The following is an 18,580-nucleotide window of genomic DNA, read 5'->3' as shown; positions in this document are numbered from 1 at the left end:
TTGCTTAGTATCTACAGTGGGACGCCTACAAGGCATGTAGGCCATCTCAGGCTTTCTTATTTTTTAAAATGGGTCGGGCTTGGCCTACAAATAAAGCCTTTAATAGGCCAGTAGGCCAGATAGGCTGAATTTTTTTTGACGTAGGCTTGGGCCAAAAAGGCCAAAGCCTAGCCCATTTACACCCCTAGCGGCAAAAATCGAACCCTGTACACTGAGGCTCTGATACCATGCAAAGAACCAATTCAACCCAAAAGCTTAAGCTGTTGAATGAAGCTACATTAATGATTTTATATATTTCAAGAGAAGTTTTGGAGGTGAACTAGACTTTATTTAGGCAGAGCAGAAAACTGTGTTCAAGATGTTGAAGTTGGACAAAAGCATCGTAGTAGCTCATTACAACTATATGAAAGATAACTTTATTATAACGAAACTATGATACGCATGCTTAAATCCATATATCTGAAGTGCAGTCACCACCAGGATATCTCATCTCATGAGCAAGGGAAGGACCATCAGGCTCAGCTCCAAAGTCCACAAAGAAGTTTGGGTTAATTTTCAGGCCACCATTCTCAGTATCAACATCAATCTGTAATATGTGTGATCCTTTCTCCATAATCTCTGGATAAAATTGTTTATCCCATGCACTAAACAGTGAGTTGGTAACAAACAACCGCTTCCCATCTAAACTCAATTGAATCATCTGAGGGCCCCCTCTCAATTTTTTTCCCTGATAACCAAAATTATAACATCAGCCACTAACCAGATATACACCCTTCAGTCAATCCATGCATCACATATATAACCTTGGCACTAGAGTTGAATAAATAACATAATGCAAACATGCTACGTTCATGTGAAATTCCATACGGTAAGCAAAATGGAACAAGTGAAAAGCAATTTATGCTTCTAGACAAATTGAACATGAAGCAACTACTACATAAACCACTCACTCTTAAATCCCGACTAATGAGAGTGGCGTAAGTACAATTCTTGTACACAGCCCTACCTTTACATATATACAAAGAGACTGTTTTCCAGATTCGAACCCGTGACCTTTCAATCACCATGGAGTAGCCACTACCCCAGGCTCACCCTCTTAAGCAACTACTACATATTGAGTAAAATTTACTTTCATAAACGAAATGGCTAATAGTCACATTTCACTCCTCTCCATTTTCACTCCACTCATTGGTCCAATAACTAATTTACTCCAAACATGTATTATGCAATAAGTTCAACAGTAGGATTACTAAGTTTAAAAATTAAATAGCAATAACCTGAATCTCTGGCACATCAGATTGCCAAGTTTTACCATCGTCTGCTATAGCTACTATTGGGCTTCCTTTCTGGATAAGTCCACCAACCCATACTTGGCCAGTCAGTATAGGATTTTTAAGGTCCTCAATGTTATATTGCCTTATATCCCCGTGAAGCCAGTTTACAAAGTACAGAAACCGATCATCAAGAGAAATCAGAAAATCAGTTATAAGCCCAGGCATTTCTGGAAGAATCCAGTTTTGCACTTTCAGAGGTTTCACTGATATGGCAACCTGCAAAGTAAGCTTAGTCTATAAGTATTATTGATAAATATACCTCGGTTTAAGTACAAATACTAAACAAAACAGCATAGATATTAAATATCCTTTTGATATACCTCATGGCTCCATGATCCATCTTGGGTCTTAAAAAATCGTATCATGTTACTTGTCAATGCACTCCCAACAAAACCTGTATCTTTAGCAGGATCATGCAGAAACCTTATCTGCATTTAGGGTACTTTAGTTATAAAATGCTAACTTCTGCAAAATGGTTTACAAGTACAAGCAATGGGAAAGGGGGAATAAAGTACCACCATAGTTAAATAAACAAGTATATAAACAGGTTCAAATACAGAAAAAAAAAATTGAATCTTAAACATCTCCCCAGATTATGTCAAACAACTTGCCTCCAATGGTAAAAGCCCTGTGTTACCAAGGTCCAATGTTTGTCTCAGTTCGCCCCCGGGCCAGCTGTATACATGAAGATGCCTCCCATAGAATCCATCAGAGACATGCTGCAAGTTAAAACCTTTGGTAAAAGCACTAGGAGCACCCCATGATGTGCTAATCATAGTATTGTGCCGTGGTTGGTACCAAAAGTCATACCCAAATAATGGACTGTGCCCTGGTTTCTCCCACCTAGCCAATGTAAAGCAAGATACAAAATAATATAATTAGAAAATATAATATTGAAATGCAAACTACATAACAAGTTCCAAATAGAACTGTTGCCTCATATAATGTTCAATGCGCAAGCAATTGTTTAATGATTCTATGTAAACTGTTTTGCAAAACTATTGTCATCTCAGCATTGAATTTTATCTCAATATATGATTTCCTCCATTTCACTTTTTAGCAATCACCTAAATTCAAAATGAGCAATTAAAACTAGAAGATCTAACAGAATCAGAAAGCAAGAATATGCAGAGATTATAAGGATCAGTACGCAGAGTATTTTAGACATGCCAATAAGCATTCTTGCATTTCTCAATACCTTCCTTTCACATTAAACTCCGAATCAAGAAGAAGAAATCCATTTCCCGCCGCATTTCCATCTTTATCTCCAAGACATGAGATCATTATGTCACCAGAAGCAAGGCAATGAGACGTGTGTGGATAAGCTAATCCAGTCTTCTGTATGACATCTGCAGGCTCAACAACTTTGTGCAAAGATGGAGACCTTGGATTTGTTTTTGTGTCAATCACATATATGCGACCTGATCTGAAATATGATGAAGTAGACTTTATAAGGTAGTTAAAAGATGACCAAATAATAAGTAATCAGAATAAAATTGATATGATATCTTTCTTTAGAGTTATTGTAATCCACAAAGTAGTTTAAGCTTTGTTTCCCTTGTAATTATCAACTCATTTAAAATTATATTGTTCACTGAATGTAACTGATAGGCTCTTACACGAGTCCAGGTACGATCAGAAATTGTCTCTCTGCTGATGGATCTCCATGGCAAGAGCTGCATGAATTCCACCCAGTATGGTGCAATTCGTCACCTACATAAGGAACACGTAGCCTATGTATGACTTTGGAATAAGTTGGAGAGCTTGGATCTACGTCCACTGTGGCCAAATAGTCAGGCTTCTCTATTCCTGTGCCTGTATTGAATTAATAATTCCAGTCACCAAATAGCACAATTTTTAAGAGACATGAAACTAAAACGCCTATTTGATTAAGGGAAAAAAATGTTATAAGAATTGACCAAAACTCAATTTTAGTCAATATTATAACCAACAAACAGATATGAAATTCTGAGAGAATAATTTAATCAATTTGGTAAAACTTATGTTGAGTCCTTCAACTTCAAGCCTCCACTCTAATAGTACCAGATATAAATGGATATTTGACAAGGAAATTTCACTTTCCACATATTCAGAGCAAAATAAAAAAAGCACAAATCTTTGTGAACAAAAATAAAAACCCATAATCAGCTTGTTCTATATATATATATATATATATATATATAAGCATGAGATGAAGGTGAATGACATTTTAAGACAAAGATGGTACCTGTGTAGATAGCAGTGACATAAATCAGAGACTCTCTGGGACCAGACATGGCTTCCAGTGGGGAAGCATAGCCTGGCCCTGATTTGCAACATGCATGATTGTTGCTGTGGTTAGTCACCTTGTCTCCCACCACACCATGCTCCATCACCGTACCCATCTCTCTCTCTCTCTCTCTCTCTCTCTGAGAGATTGGTCAACCTTAATAAGAAGAAGATTATGATGACAAGGGATGAAGAGTGAACAGGTCACAATTCACATGAAAGAAGTCATGAACACATACTTTTTATGTGTAGATTAAAGAATGAGTGTTTCGTATGGATTGAGACAGAAATACTGTATTTGTACGTATTCGGATCAAATGATGTCCAGGGAGGATGTACCAGAATACCAGTAACACCATAATAATGCCCTCTCTTTGGGCTGTTAATATGTTGACGCGTGTCTATTTACATTTTCTATATTTTTGTACTTTCTTGTTTTTTTTTTTTTTTTTTTTATAGGATATTGTGACAACCAAATAATGTTACTACAACATCTTAACCGTTGATTTCTGCCAATCAACAGTTATCACTTATTGCGAATTAATAATTAATTAATGAGTTTGATTTAAAAAATAATAACCGTTGATTGACGAAAATCAACGGTTAAAATGTGATAATAACATTATTTAGTTGTCACAATATTCTATCTTTTTTCTTTCTTTCTTTCTCAGTGATAATATTTTTTAAAAATAAAAGTAATCTCTTAATAATTATAATTTTTAAAAAAATAGACTTGTCCAAACACACTTATATTTTTATTTTTATTTTCTATTTTTCCTACAAGAAAAAAAGTCATCTCAAAAGACAAAATATTATATGGAAAATGTTATGATTAGAAACTAAATCATTTATAAATTCTTATAACTAAATTTTAATCGTTAATTTTTGTTAATTTAATGATTATAATTTATTACAAATAAATAAATAATTAATAAATATGACTCAATAATGTATAATTGCTAGATCAACAAATAAGATTTGATTATAAGAGTTTATAAATAATTTAGTTTATAAATATAACTTTTCTACTATATCATTTTTAAGTAAAACCATAGCGTTTCATTCAATAGTTTTTGGGGTTTATATTTGTCATTTAACATGATACAATAAATTTTTTTACACACAACATTTTGTGGGGTCCACACTTTTTAAAGAAAAAAATAAAAATAAAATTACGGCACGCAAAACAAATCTCTATAACATTACACAATCATTTTTTCTACCACGTAACTCTTGTAAAACCCATAGTTTTTCTTCCTATTTCTTCCTTTTTCCATGCAAGTTAACAAAGAAAACACTTTGTTGCTTCCTCCATATCCTCTTCCGTGGCACCGCCATCGGGTCCCCGACAGCAGCACGGCCACTCCCAATTTGGTCCAATAATATTGGGCATGGTTTTCCTTTATTATTTTTTGAGAAAAAACAATATTTACATGAGAGAAAAAACCAAAAAATTAGAACTCATCTTGTTGTGTAAGTTGGGAGTTTATGCATATGATATTTAAGCATTCATCCGATTTTCACTTATATCCTACATATCATATAAAATGCCCATATATATATAACTAGATAATTAATACTAACTATAATCTGTGTGTAACGCATATATTGTACTTAAACAGAATTCTATAAATAAAGTGCAATAAAAAATTTAAACAGACTCACAATATGTTGGAATAACAAATCCAGAAAATTGAAGGAATCTGAGCCCAACAAAAATTGTTTCCTTAAGACAATTTATTTTCTTTATTGATTCCGAAAGTTTACGAACAATTCTCTTTCAAGATAGAACGAATTTTTCGTTTCAAGAATAATGGCACAATCAATTTCCCATGAACACAACTGAATGCTCGAGAAATCACACTAGAGTAATGGAATGTAAATACAAAAAAAAACTAAACTAAAATGCTATATATTTATAAAAACAACACATCCGGTCGACCAACATGAAAAGACATATCTATTCGACACAAAAAGACATATTCTTTTGACGGAAAAAGATACATTTGTTCAACATAAAAAGATATATCCGATTGATAACGAACAGACACACCTTTTCAGATCAAACTTCTTATTATAGCTCATCAGATTTAGAAAAAAAAAACCAACATTCTTCACTTATATTATTTAAATACTTCAATAATTTTAGCTTCACTTCCTTTCTATTGTATGTTACTCTCATCATCAAGTATTCAAATACATATGTGTATTATTTTATTCACTAGAGATTGAATTAAAGACAATGAAGTTTAATCCTTATCTCATTCTTAGTGCTGAAAAGCTGTAAAAGCGACTTGTATAATGAAGTTCTTTTTGAGTTGTATGGTTATCTTGGAAAAGGATTCAATAGTGACAGCCCGAAACATGCTTTGTGTTAAAGATAATAAATAAAGGATTATATTTATCTCATTTTATATGAGAGAAATAATTTTTCTACACCATATAAAAGATGAATGAATTTCACCACTCTTTTTTTTTCTCTTTTCTTATCTGTGAGTCTCACTTATAATTTTATTTTTATAACATGAGGTAACTATTTTTCTATAATATACAAAAAAATATATTTCCCATAAATAAAAGGTGACAATTTTTTTTCTCTCCAATTGATCAGAAAAGTGCATGTGGGGTAGAGGTGTCGTGTTTAAATATATTAAAAGGCACGAAGAGTTTTAAAATTGCACATACATATGATTGTAAAATAATACCTTGTTGAATTTGACATCGGAAACCACTAATTTCTTAAAGTGTTCACGTTTGAGATAGATTAATGGGCATTAGTCACATGATGATCATTATACTGTGCAGGGATAATGATGCGAAGAAATTCTAAATGACTAAATTAATTATTGACATGGTGGATATATTTGGTTATGTTTCCCATTTTTTTCAATAAACAGTTTTTTAATCATATTAAATACAAAAGCTGTTTATGAATTATAATTATCGTGTACAGCTACCCCTTGTTCGACGTGTTATTTAAAAAATTGTAGAGCTAACTTTTCTAAATGGAATGGAATCTTACAATAAATTGTCTGTTGATTTATCAGATAACTTTTTCACAGTAGTCTAATAAACATATAGATCTGAAACATTACTCTATAGTCTATACCAAAGCAAGAGGGAGAGCTTTACCTATATCCATACATATTTTTAAACTATTTCACTGAAAATACACATACATTGATCAGATTATTCCTTGTGATAAGAATTTAACGGGTTCAAATTTAATAAACAATCTCATTATATATAAAAAAAAAAAAAAAACAATGGGTATTATTTTTCTCAAAGTGCAATGAGATTTTATTTTGTGCTTCTTTCTCTTTTTTATTTAGTAAAACCCACATTGTATTTTGTGTGTACATGAGAGGATTTCTTTCTCACGTAACATCAGAAACATAATACCCTAAAATTATATATAATTAATCTTCACCCGTACTATTACAAATCGGGTAATCTTGTGCGTCAAGATTTGTTATTTATAACTTTATATATTTTCTTTCTTTACCTTTTATTTCCTTTTTCATGTTTTTTCAAGTTTCATTTTTTTTCAACTTTTTGAATTTTTTTGTATACTTTTAAAATTTTAAAGAAATTCAAATTAAATTTTATTATATTTCGATAGATTAAAAAATATATATATTATTAACATATTAATCTTATATAATTTTTTTTGGTAAGCATCTTATATAAAAATTTAAAATATACATTAGTAAACTGTCTTTTAAGTAATTTTTTACTTTTTTTATGAGTTTTATTGTTTTTAAAATTTTCTTTTATAAGTTGTAATTAAAAATATTTTAATAATATGTACTTAATTTAATCAATTTTTGTATGTTTTGTCAATAAATTTTTTAAAATTTATGTAAACGAATAATATTATAATTAAGGTGCGTTAAAAATTTTATAAATATATAAAACAACATGCTAAGTAGGGTTATTTATTAGTAATGAGATATAATTTTATCTAACTTTAAAGTTTCTCCTTTTTAATAGAGGTTGAGTTATTTTGTGGAATGAAATATTAAAGTTTTTAATTAAACAACTAAAAAGTACTGAAATTTGAGTTATTTCTTAGCATAGTAGATGGTTGGGTTTGCTTGGCCATCAACATTTGAAAAAGATTATTCATTTGCTTAGAAATATATACAAACGGAATACATAATAAAATTATTTTAGCTTTATTTATATCAAAAATAATATTCCATTTAGAATAAATACATAAAATTACAAAATTATTTATAAAAACTTATGAGTAAAAATAATAAATTAATTATTAAATATGAACATTGTTAGAAAATAATATATTTAAAAATATTGAAGAAGAAATTATGAAAATGTAACTAAGATGGAATCAAAAATATTTTGTAAATAAAAATAAAGAGTAAAAAGTATTTAAGTTTTCTATGTTACAAAGAAAATTCACTAAACATATTGTTATGGATATATATCATATCCTAAAGGAAGTTGAATCATAACAATATCAAGTAACAAAGCTACTCAAGATAAAGCCATTACCTCAACAGAAAGGAAGTTGAGTCCTACTATAATTGGAAGATCTACACAAACTCTAGAGGTAACTTTTATAAATAAGAGGCTAAAGACCTCATGTACACACTTTTTGACCTATCTACTATTATTGCCAACACTGTGCATATACTCACGTCTTGGCTATAAGCCTATTGCTTGTACGCAGTGATTGAGATACTGGCTATTAGGTCTTCACACTATCTTGCTCTCTTCACGGGCAGGTCTTCACACTTTTTTTTTTGTCATTTTCTCAACAGGGATAAGCAAGCCTCGTTTGGGAGCTGCTTCAAGATCTGTTGTAAGATGTGGTGTAAGAACCCGTACTGTTAATTAAGAAAGTTAATTAATTAATTATGTGAAATTATGAAATGATTTTTTAATTGACCCTAATAATTATTATGAGGCTTTAATAATTATAGTAAGTGAGTAATATTGTTGGAAGTCGTTTTTCTGATGAAAAGTGCAGATACCGGTTCTGCTAGTCGGTATAAATGAGTACCGATAAAGTATCCCAGAAAATTGTAATAAGTGCATGAATATTCCTAGAATAATACGTAGGACTGTGATTTCAAGTTTCAAGTTAAAATAATAAGAAATGGTGTCGGAAATGATACTGGCTATGGAAAAGCACGTACCGGAAAGATGCTGCGAAAAATATAAGAAAAATATGATAAATCTTGTAAAATTGAGTAGGTTCAGAATCCTAGGTTTGTGATTAAAATGCTAAGCGTAACTATTAACGTTAATATTGTGTAATTAATTTTAAGTGAGTTATATATATAATTTTTGAGCTCAAAGCCCTAGATTAATTTTAAGTGTTCACGTTTTTTGCAAGGCAGATACCAGATAATTTTTCAAATAATAACTACACCTATATGGCTATATGGTTCAAACCATAGTTATCAATCTTGGACAGCGGAGCCAAGTGGGCATAAAAAAGAAGTTTCAAACAGATAAGAAATAAGTGCAGAATGACACCTGTACTCATATGCGTGACCTTAGAAACGAGTATGACATACATGATAATTATTCCAAATTGTCTCCAACAAAAGTATTTAAATATGAGAGATCACCATCGGTGATTCAACCGATTTCAATAAAAAAAAAATAGGAAAGAAGATAAAAAGATCACATTATTCAATAAAAAAATAATATAAAAAGTATTAAATCCCAGATTCCTGACCAATCACTCATGAAAGAACCCTCACCCCTCCCAACAGGGAAAATAAAAAGATGTAACAAGAATGAAAGGTTTGCATGACTTCAATGCTTTCCTATTTGATACAACACCAGATGTAAACCAAACCATCATATTTGTATTAATATCACCATAATCCAAAAATTACAGCAACGGAAATACAATTAAAGGCCCTGTTCATTTTCAATATCATGCAACACGACAATATTTGGCACATCTCCTATTTGCTGAATCATTTCCAGTAACTTATAAATTTGAATAAACTCTGGATGGTTAATATCTTGCGAACGAAAGATATGGGTGTTATTTGCTATGCTAGCTTACTCCAGGTTCCTTCTTAATATTTCTTTCTCTCATCAGTTTCCGAATCGTCTTGACTTCATCCCACCTACTAGCTTTGGCATACATGTTTGATAGCAATGTATATGTCCCCGTATCATGAGGGTCCATCTGCAACATAGATTCTGCAATTTGTTTCCCCAAGACATAATTTTGATGAATGTGGCATGCATTAAGCAAAGTTTTCCAAGCAACAACATCTCACTCCACCTGAGTTGTCTTTATGAAATTCTCAGCTTCGTCAAGCATACCAGGCCTGCACAAAAGTGAAACCATACATGTATAGTGCTCCAATCCAGGCTCAATCTTAAATTTTTTTCATTACCTAGTTCAAGTAATAAAACCCTTCTTGTACAAGACCCAAATGATCACAAGCAGAAAGAACCACGATAAAAGTTACATAGTTTGGACGCTCTCCAGCAGACACCATGTCTTGGAACATTAATAAAGTCTCTTTGCCCAGTCCATGATGGGAATAACCACATATCATAGCAGTCCAAATGATAATATCTCGATATATCATATCTGAGAATACATTACATGATAAATCAATGCTGCCACTCTTGGAATACATGTCTATCAAAGCATTCCTGACAATGACATGATTCTTTAAACCTAACTTCTCAACTTGAGCATGTACTATATCACCATGAATCGATGACACCATCCCTGCACATGCATTAATCAAAACTGCAAAAGTGTACTTGTTAGGCAGAATATCTTCTTGATTCATACACCTAAGAAAATTAAAAGTGTCCTATAAAAAACCACTCTGCACGTGAGCAGTCATGATGGCTGTCCACACAACTACACTCTTCTTTTGCAAGCCACCAAAAACTTTCCTTGCATTCAAAACATAACCACATCTTCCATACATGTTTACCAGCTTGCTACCAACAAATCCATCAAACTTCAAACCACCCCTCAACATCCTGGCATGAACTAGCAAACCCAATTGCAAATCTTTAATTTGAGCACAAAGGCGCATGACACTAACATATGTAACATCATCCCAAACTACATATTCATCTACCATCCTCCCCAAGACTTCCACCGCCTCTTCCCTAAGCCCCGATTCCACAAGTGCATTCAAGACAGAGTTATAAGAAAAGATATTGCTATCATACCCACCAGACCTGTATCCAAAACCTACAATGCTAACTTCATATGAGAGCACCTTGAGTACATGTGAACAAGTGCACTCTTCACAAACTCACAAGACACAAATCCAAACTTGAACAAATATCCGTGACACTGCATCCCCTCTTGGACTCTCCCACTACGAGAACAAGAAGAAAGAACAATGGGGAACACAGACTCATCGGGGCATGCATTTTGCGATGAAACCATATTTTTGAAGAGCAAAAGGACTTCCAAATGGTCCCCACTGTGCATATACCCCGCCATTAAAGCATTCCAAGAAAACACATTTTTCAGGGGCATTGCATTAAACACTCTTCGGCCAAGATATAGTTGGCCGCAATTGACATATAGATGGATTAAGGAGTTGAGCAGAGTGACATCAGACTTTGAAGTATGGTTGCGAATAAGCAACTGGGCATGGATGGCTTTGCCAAATAATAGCCATTTGGCATCAGTAGCGAGTTTCAAAAGATTGAAAAGCTCGGATGGCGACGGCAGGTAATACACAACGACCATTGTATATTTCTTTGGGTTTTTTTTTTTTTTAAAAAAAAAAACTATTTCTTAGCGTTGAATGTCTTCAACCTTGAAGTAGTAGTAGTCCAGTAAACATAAACACCCAACAAGACAATAACGGAGCCGTGTGAGCAAAGTATTCTTTGGCCTTATGTTTTTTTTCTTTTTTCTTTTGTTATTCTTTGGCCTATTAGGGGGATGTATTAAATTGAGATTTAAAAGAATTTTAATAGATTAGTTTTGGACAAAAAATTTATTAATATTCAATTAAGATTTTGAAAGATTGAAAAAAGTCATGTAGTATTTTATCTTCTATTAATATAGTTCAAATTTGCAACACTAATTACACTTTTTTACAGATTTGAATTATGTTTGTGAGAGATAAAATATGTCAATTGAGATGTCATTGCGTAGATCTCGAAAAATTATGTGAAATCAAAAAAAATCATCTAATTTGGATACCCGAGTCAAAAGTTATGGCTTTCCGAAGTTTTACGGTAATATAGGTAACCAGATTGTGCCACTTGGCACAATTCTGTGAGTGCCCCAGGGGAGGGAGGGCGGCACTCAATAGGAAAAAGTAAAAAAAAAAAAGAAAGTGAGAGTGACGTGAGGGGATGGTAGCGGCACTCAGTGACGCTGGGTCCCCCTCGCGTCACTAAATGACCCCAATTCGTAAATACCCTGAACCAAATACCAAATTGATAAATGAAAATCACAAAAAATCTCAATCGGTGAAAGAGCCTGCGATATCATATACCCATCATCAGAAGGTTTACTGAGGGAGGAACTGTTGTTGTTGACCATGACAGTATATTTGTTACTCTGATATGCAATAAAGATGTTGTTTCAAATGTGTACTATTGGTGGTACATAGATGTGTTTCATGGAGGATGAAGTATGTTGATATAAGGGGTTTTCACGGTGGCAATGGTAGTGACCAAGGCACTAGCGGAGCTTCTCATGGTGCATAAGAGGGGTGTGTGTGTGGCAAGGATGGCTCTACCAATAGGCGGAGTAACAACATAGGTAGAAGGTGGAGAAGAAGATCCCCTCTCCATGTGTGAGGGGTATTTAGAGAGGAGAGTCCTCCTTTCATGAGGGAGACCGTTGGGCAGCCCATGAGCTGTCTCCAAGCTATGTCTTGTCCTTTGACAAGACATGCTGCCCACTGTCAGTGTACAGGGGCAGCAGTGCAGGGATAGGGAAATGTCCCAGTGGTGAGCCTCTATGGCTTGCCATGGGTTCCCTCTAGAATGTTATAGTCTATGGAATTGGGAGATTGGACCCAACTGGTGGGCCTAAGATGAATAGTATCCAGAACAAGAGCCCCCCAGCTTGGTAGCTTGCGGAGCAGGGTGCCAAGATATATGGCAGCTTAGGCCGGATACCCGTAGTGTGCAGTGTTTCAAGTAGGATACAATGTAACCGATCAGTATTATGTCGGCCTTCATGAGTTGTTTATTTGTTGTCATCGAGTATGAGTTGTCTGGTTGGCGATGCTTGAGTGCTTCAAGAGGATCTTCTATTATGGCTTGCAACTGTGTTGAACTTTGTTGTCTTCAAAGATGCGCCTTGTTATTGAGGAAGGCCTTCAAATGTTGTTGATGTAACAATAATTTAATTGTAAGAATAAGCTGGCGAGCCCATGTTGAATCAAATAACCTGGAGATGTTGACAACTGGAATAAGAATGTCTTGATGATCTGATAAAATAAAGTCGACAGGATTGCAGATCCGAGCTTCGTGAGGAAATAAAGTAGTAAATGAGATCTTCTAGAGAGAATAATGTGTTCCGAAATAGAGAGTGATGGAGATTCTCATGATAAATATATATATATTCACTTCTTCATAAATTTCCCTTCTTCAGCAATGAAACTCGTTGGTGATATGAATGTATGATAAATAACGCCCATGTGGAACCAAGTAGCCTGGAGATTTTAACAACTAGAATAAAGATGTATTGACCGTATGATAATAATAAAATAATGTTGTAGAAGAAAGCTTCTGGAGAAGATAATTGTTCCAAGAGAGAGAGAGAGATGATGAAGATCCTGATGATAAATATACATGTTCCCTTCTTCAGAAATAAAACTCGCTGGTGACAAATAATGTAGTAGATGAAAGCTTCTCGAGAAGAGAATGTGTTCAAAGAGAGAAAGAGACTGGGAGTCTTCATTTCTGATAAATATGTATATTTCTTTCTTTAACAAAAAAACTCGGCGATATGAATGTATAATAAATAATGCCCAGTGACTTCGATCTTTGATGAATGGTTGCTCAGATATTTTGCTCTATGATCATGACCTGCGATAGCTGAAATAATAGTATTTAAATGAAACTGTGCCTAGATGGGATGTTGGCTAGACATCAGCTATCTATGACTTTTGCCGATGGGTAACACATCCCAGACTTTGTTTGCCAAGGGGTAGCACATCCCGGACTTTGTTTGTCGAGGGGTAGCACATCCCGAACTTTGTTTGCCGAGGGGTAGCACATCTCGGACTTTGTTTGTTACTGGGGGTGAGAACCATCCCGGCCTTCAGAATTAATTACCGGGGGTGAGAACCATGACGACCTTCAGAATTAATTGTCGAGGGTGAGAACTATCCCGGCCTTCAGAATTAATTACCAGGGGTGAGAACCATCCTGGCCTTCAGAATTAATTACCGGGGGCGAAAACCATCCCGGCCTTCAGAATTAGTTACCGGGGGTGAGAACCATCCCGACCTTCATAATTACCAGGGATGAAAACCATCCCGAACTTTGTTTTGCTGAGGGGTAGCACATCTCGGACTTTATTTATCGGGGACGAGAATCGTCCCGGCCTTCATAGTATGCCGGGGGTGAGAACCGTCCCGGCCTTCATAATTACCGAGGGTGAGAACCGTCTCGACCTTAATAATATGAGACAAATAGTTTTACAATATACGCCAGAATGGTCGCCCTATCAACATGTAGTTTGAAAGGATCCTTGGTAGCCTCATCCATTTCTTTTGCTAAGTTACAAATTAAAGACTCCCTCACACTAGTAGGAAGCAAAGTAGCACCATGGAGTACTTCATTGCGCCAATGCCAAGTCTTCCAACACGTAATGAAAAAGGTAAAGAGCCATTTAGTGTCTGAACTGTTAGGCTCTGTTTGGGAGATGGTTTTTGGAGGGGAAGGGAAGAGAGAGTTTTAGGAAGCCCTTCCCTTGTTTGTGAGTTTAAAAAAAGGAGGGGAAGAGTTTGGGGGTTTTTACTAAACCCTCCAAAACCCTCATTCTTCTTAAAATTAAAGTTCCCCCAATTTGGAGGGTTTAAGGGGAAAAATATTAAAAATTATTTATCTACCCTTAGCATTAAAATGTTAAAACTACATAATTGTGACTCATTTTTAAACACGATATTATTAGAAAAGTCTCAAATACCGACAGAATTTATTGACGAAAAATATTTCGTCAAAAATAGAAATATTTTACGAAAATCATATACGTCAAAAAATTTCCGTCAAAACTAAAGACAAAATTAGAGACAGAATCAGATTTTGCCATAATCACTAACATAAATTTTGTACGAAAAAAAAAATTCAGTCAAAATTATTGATAGAATCTAAATTGCGTCGAAACTTTTAACGAAAATATTTCCGTCCAAAATTTTGATGAAACACATTTCCATCGAAAAGTTTCGACGTAAAACAATTACGTCAAAATTTTTTACGAAAAATATTTCCATCTAAATTTTGACAAAAAATATTTCTGTAAAAAAATGTGACGAAATTTTTTTTTTGTCAAATTTTTTTACGGAATCTAAATTTTGACAAAATATTTCACATAAAAACACATTCATTGAAACTTTTGACGAAAAATTTCAACGAAACACATTTCTATCGAAAATTGTTGACGAAAAAAAATTTCATCAAAATTTTTAACAGAATTTAAATTCCACCGAAAGTTTTCGACGGAAATATTTTCGTTAAACTTTTTGGCAAAAAAATGTCGAAATTTTTAGCGAAACACATTTCCATCGAAAATTGTCGTCGAAAAATATTTCCATCAAAATTTTCAACGGAACGCATTTCTGTCAAAAAATTTCGACAAAAAAATTTTTCGTAAAATTTTTTGACGAAAATTTTTTCGACAAAAAATTTTGACGAGAAAAATATTCTGTCAAAATTCTTTACAGAATCTAAATTTCGTCGGAATATTTCCCTTAAAGTTTCTAACAAAACAATTTCTGTCAAAAATTTTCATAACACATTTCCATCGAAATTTTGAACGGAAAACGTTCCGTCAAAATTTTTGACACAATTCTTTTTTTGTTTAAAACATTTGATGGAAAATAAATTTCGTCGAAAATTTCGATAGAAAATTTATTTTTTTTAAAAATTTTATCAGTTGAAAAATTCCGTCGCTTTTCGACGAAAGGTATTTTGATGAAAAAAATAAATTTGTGATGAAATTTCCATCGTTTGCAACATAAAAATTTCATTGAAAATATGATCTTTTTTGTGTTGTTCCTTATACCAGCTCAGTTTTACATGATATAGATCAACAAGAGAAAGAAAGACAACCTTTCTGGCATAGTGAAAGGTTGGCTGTAGCTTATGGGCTTCTTAAGGCTGTTCCAGGGACTATTATACGTATAGTGAAAAATCTCCGTGTTTGTGAAGATTGTCATACTGTTCTGAAGTTCATCAGCACTATAACAAGTAGGGAAATTTATGTTCGAGATGCTAAAAGATATCACCATTTTAAGGATGGGAATTGTTCGTGCAATGACTTCTGGTGACTTTGGGTTGAACTGATATCCTTGCAATAAAAAATGCTATCTTGTCCTGGTCAGATGTTTGTTACCTATGCCTTTTACACCTTCAGTGGTAATCCTTAGCAATTTATATTGCCATACACCAAATATAATCAAAATACATAAAAGTTGACGTAGTCATCATGCGCACGTGGCTCCATCTCTTGTAACTAATTTCTGTTGTATAGCTGGCATTCTGTTATTAGTTTAGTTACCTTTATGTTATACAGTAGCGTGTCATGTAGTTGATTTTCATTGTATTAGCTTGTGTATATAAGGTGGTGCCACGTGCATCAGTGTAGATTGATTCTTCATTCTTTTATCAAAATGCTAAACATTGAGATGGTATCAGAGCTCTAAAAAGGGGTCTGGTATCCACGTTCTTCCGCTGAAAATTCTACAATCTTCTTCGTCGAGTTGTGTCAATTTCTTTCTTCTTTTCTGAAGATTCTTCTGCCATTTCTTTTCTTTCTTGTGATCACTCTTATCAATGGAGAACAACAACCAGTTTCCAGAAAACATCACCAATCAATCAAATCCATTTTTTCTTCATCCAATCGAAAGTCCTTCACTCGTTCTAGTATCTCCTCCACTATCTGGAAAGAACTATCATACTTGGGCGCGCGCGATGACCGTGGCTCTGATTTCCTAGAATAAACTGAGTTTTGTAGATGGATCGATTGCGGCACCATCTTCAACAGATCTTTTGTTTCAATCCTAGCTATGTTGCAATACGTGTTGAAAATAATCAAGTATGAGTTGTAAAGAAGTACCACATAGACTAGACATAGACCAAGTGATGAGTGTGAAAGACCCATAAACCTGCAGCCTTAAGGTTTTGGGTTGAGATGTGGTGTCGGCCCACTTATCATGGTTTGTCATTTGGCCCATTGGTGGATGTACCATTTGCAAAGGGTTTTGGGCTCCCTCATTCCATTTCCCAACAATACGATGGTCCTTGCATGGATCCATAGATCAATTTCTGAGAATATAGCACAGTCCATTCTCTGGATCGATCGGGCTTATGATGTATGGAACGATTTGAGAGATCGTTTCTCTCAATCGGACATATTTCGCGTTTCGGATATACAGGAGGACTTGTACAAGTTACAGCAGGGAGAAAGGAGTGTCAGTGAGTACTACACTCAACTGAAGACACTTTGGGATGAGCTTGAGAACCTCAAGCCATTGCCTCTATGCAGGTGTGCATTACCTTGTAATTGTGGAGCCTTCACTCTGATAAGAGCATACAGAGACAGTGACTATGTGATACGTTTTCTTAAAGGCCTCAATGACCAAATACGCACAATTCAGATCGCAAATCATGTTGCTTGATCCTCTTCCCAATGTGAATAGAGTGTTCTCTATGGTGATACAGCAAGAAAGACATTTACAATCTGATTTGCCTACTGAAGCAATCACTAATGCAGGTGTATTTGTTAATTTGGCTAATCAGCACAATTTTCAAAGAGGAGGAAATTCTTATGGCAGAGGGCGTGGACGCTCAAATAGCTACGGCAGAGGATATATGCATGGAGGAAAGTTATGTACTTATTGTGGCCGTACCAATCACACCGTGGAGACCTGTTTCCAGAAACATGGTTTTCCACCAGGTTTTCGTGGCAGAGGCAATTCCTCAGCAAACAATGTTGAAACCAGTTATCAGATTTTGAATCGTGAAGCTCCTCCTCAAGCTTCAGAAAACCAGTTTCCTTTCTCTCAAGAGCAGTGCCAACAACTCATGCTTTTGTTGCAGTCATAGACTCAGGAGAATGATCTCAATACTCATGCCTCAAATCATGTGCAGGTTTCTGCTGCACAGGTAGATTCAGATGTTCAAATTCCTTCCACACAGTCAGGTAAACTCCATACACAATGGTTGCTTGACACAGGAGCAACCGACCACATTTCCTATGAGAAATCACATTTTCTGCATTTAAGTAAGATCACACCTATCTCTATTTCACTTCCAAATGGACACCATATTTTTGCTACTCATTCTGGGATTGTTAATATAACTCCCACTCTGTCTATAACCAATGTTCTTTATGCACCTGATTTCAATGTGAACCTTGTTTCTGTCACTAAACTGTTAGCCAGTACAAATTGTTCACTAATATTTCGTGACTCTATGTGTTTCATCCAGCAGCCCCATACCACAGTGATGACTGGTTTTGCTAGGCAGCAACAAGGGTTGTATGTGATAGTCCATGAAGATACCACACCATCAACTTCTCAGCCACTTTACCAATGCAATGTCAATACTGCCTCCAACAATAAAACAGCCCTCTTATGGCATCGAAGACTTGGCCATGCTTCTTTAGAAGTTATGCAGAAAATGGCTTTACATTTCCCTTTTATTGTGGCTTCTCCTGACTTAGGTCCTTGTGATGTATGCAACTTAGCTAAGCAGAGAAGGTTACCTTTTGTATCCAGTATCACTAAATCCAATAAAGCATTTGACTTGTT

The 18,580-nt window shown here is 34.5% G+C and overlaps 2 protein-coding genes and 1 pseudogene across 2 annotated transcripts; 1 reads left to right on the top strand and 2 right to left on the bottom strand.

Annotated features, from left to right (window-relative positions):
• Positions 1–284: 284 nt before the first annotated feature.
• Positions 285–3,848, bottom strand: LOC133312025 (selenium-binding protein 2-like). The gene is made up of 7 exons (XM_061513158.1): positions 3,562–3,848; positions 2,954–3,149; positions 2,533–2,760; positions 1,946–2,177; positions 1,655–1,762; positions 1,278–1,550; positions 285–727 (listed from the first exon to the last, which is right to left on the bottom strand). Exons 1-7 carry the CDS (start codon positions 3,716–3,718, stop codon positions 446–448), a joined length of 1,476 nt encoding a protein of 491 aa, XP_061369142.1. The 5' UTR covers positions 3,719–3,848; the 3' UTR covers positions 285–445.
• Positions 3,849–9,491: 5,643 nt separating this feature from the next.
• On the bottom strand, positions 9,492–11,325 carry LOC133312044 (pentatricopeptide repeat-containing protein At5g39680-like; annotated as a pseudogene).
• A 5,737-nt stretch (positions 11,326–17,062) lies between these two features.
• On the top strand, positions 17,063–17,873 carry LOC133312043 (uncharacterized). Its single transcript, XM_061513184.1, has 2 exons — positions 17,063–17,313; positions 17,426–17,873. The coding sequence occupies exons 1-2, from the start codon at positions 17,063–17,065 to the stop codon at positions 17,871–17,873; spliced, it is 699 nt and encodes a 232-aa protein (XP_061369168.1).
• Positions 17,874–18,580: the final 707 nt, after the last annotated feature.

The sequence above is a fragment of the Gastrolobium bilobum genome, unplaced genomic scaffold (assembly GCF_033153095.1).
Source record: "Gastrolobium bilobum isolate Gb01-03AN ecotype WA unplaced genomic scaffold, APGP_CSIRO_Gbil_v1 utg23192, whole genome shotgun sequence".
Lineage (NCBI taxonomy): Eukaryota > Viridiplantae > Streptophyta > Magnoliopsida > Fabales > Fabaceae > Gastrolobium > Gastrolobium bilobum.
The sequence above is the reverse complement of the archived record's forward strand: the minus strand, read 5'-3'. Positions and strand labels throughout refer to the sequence as shown.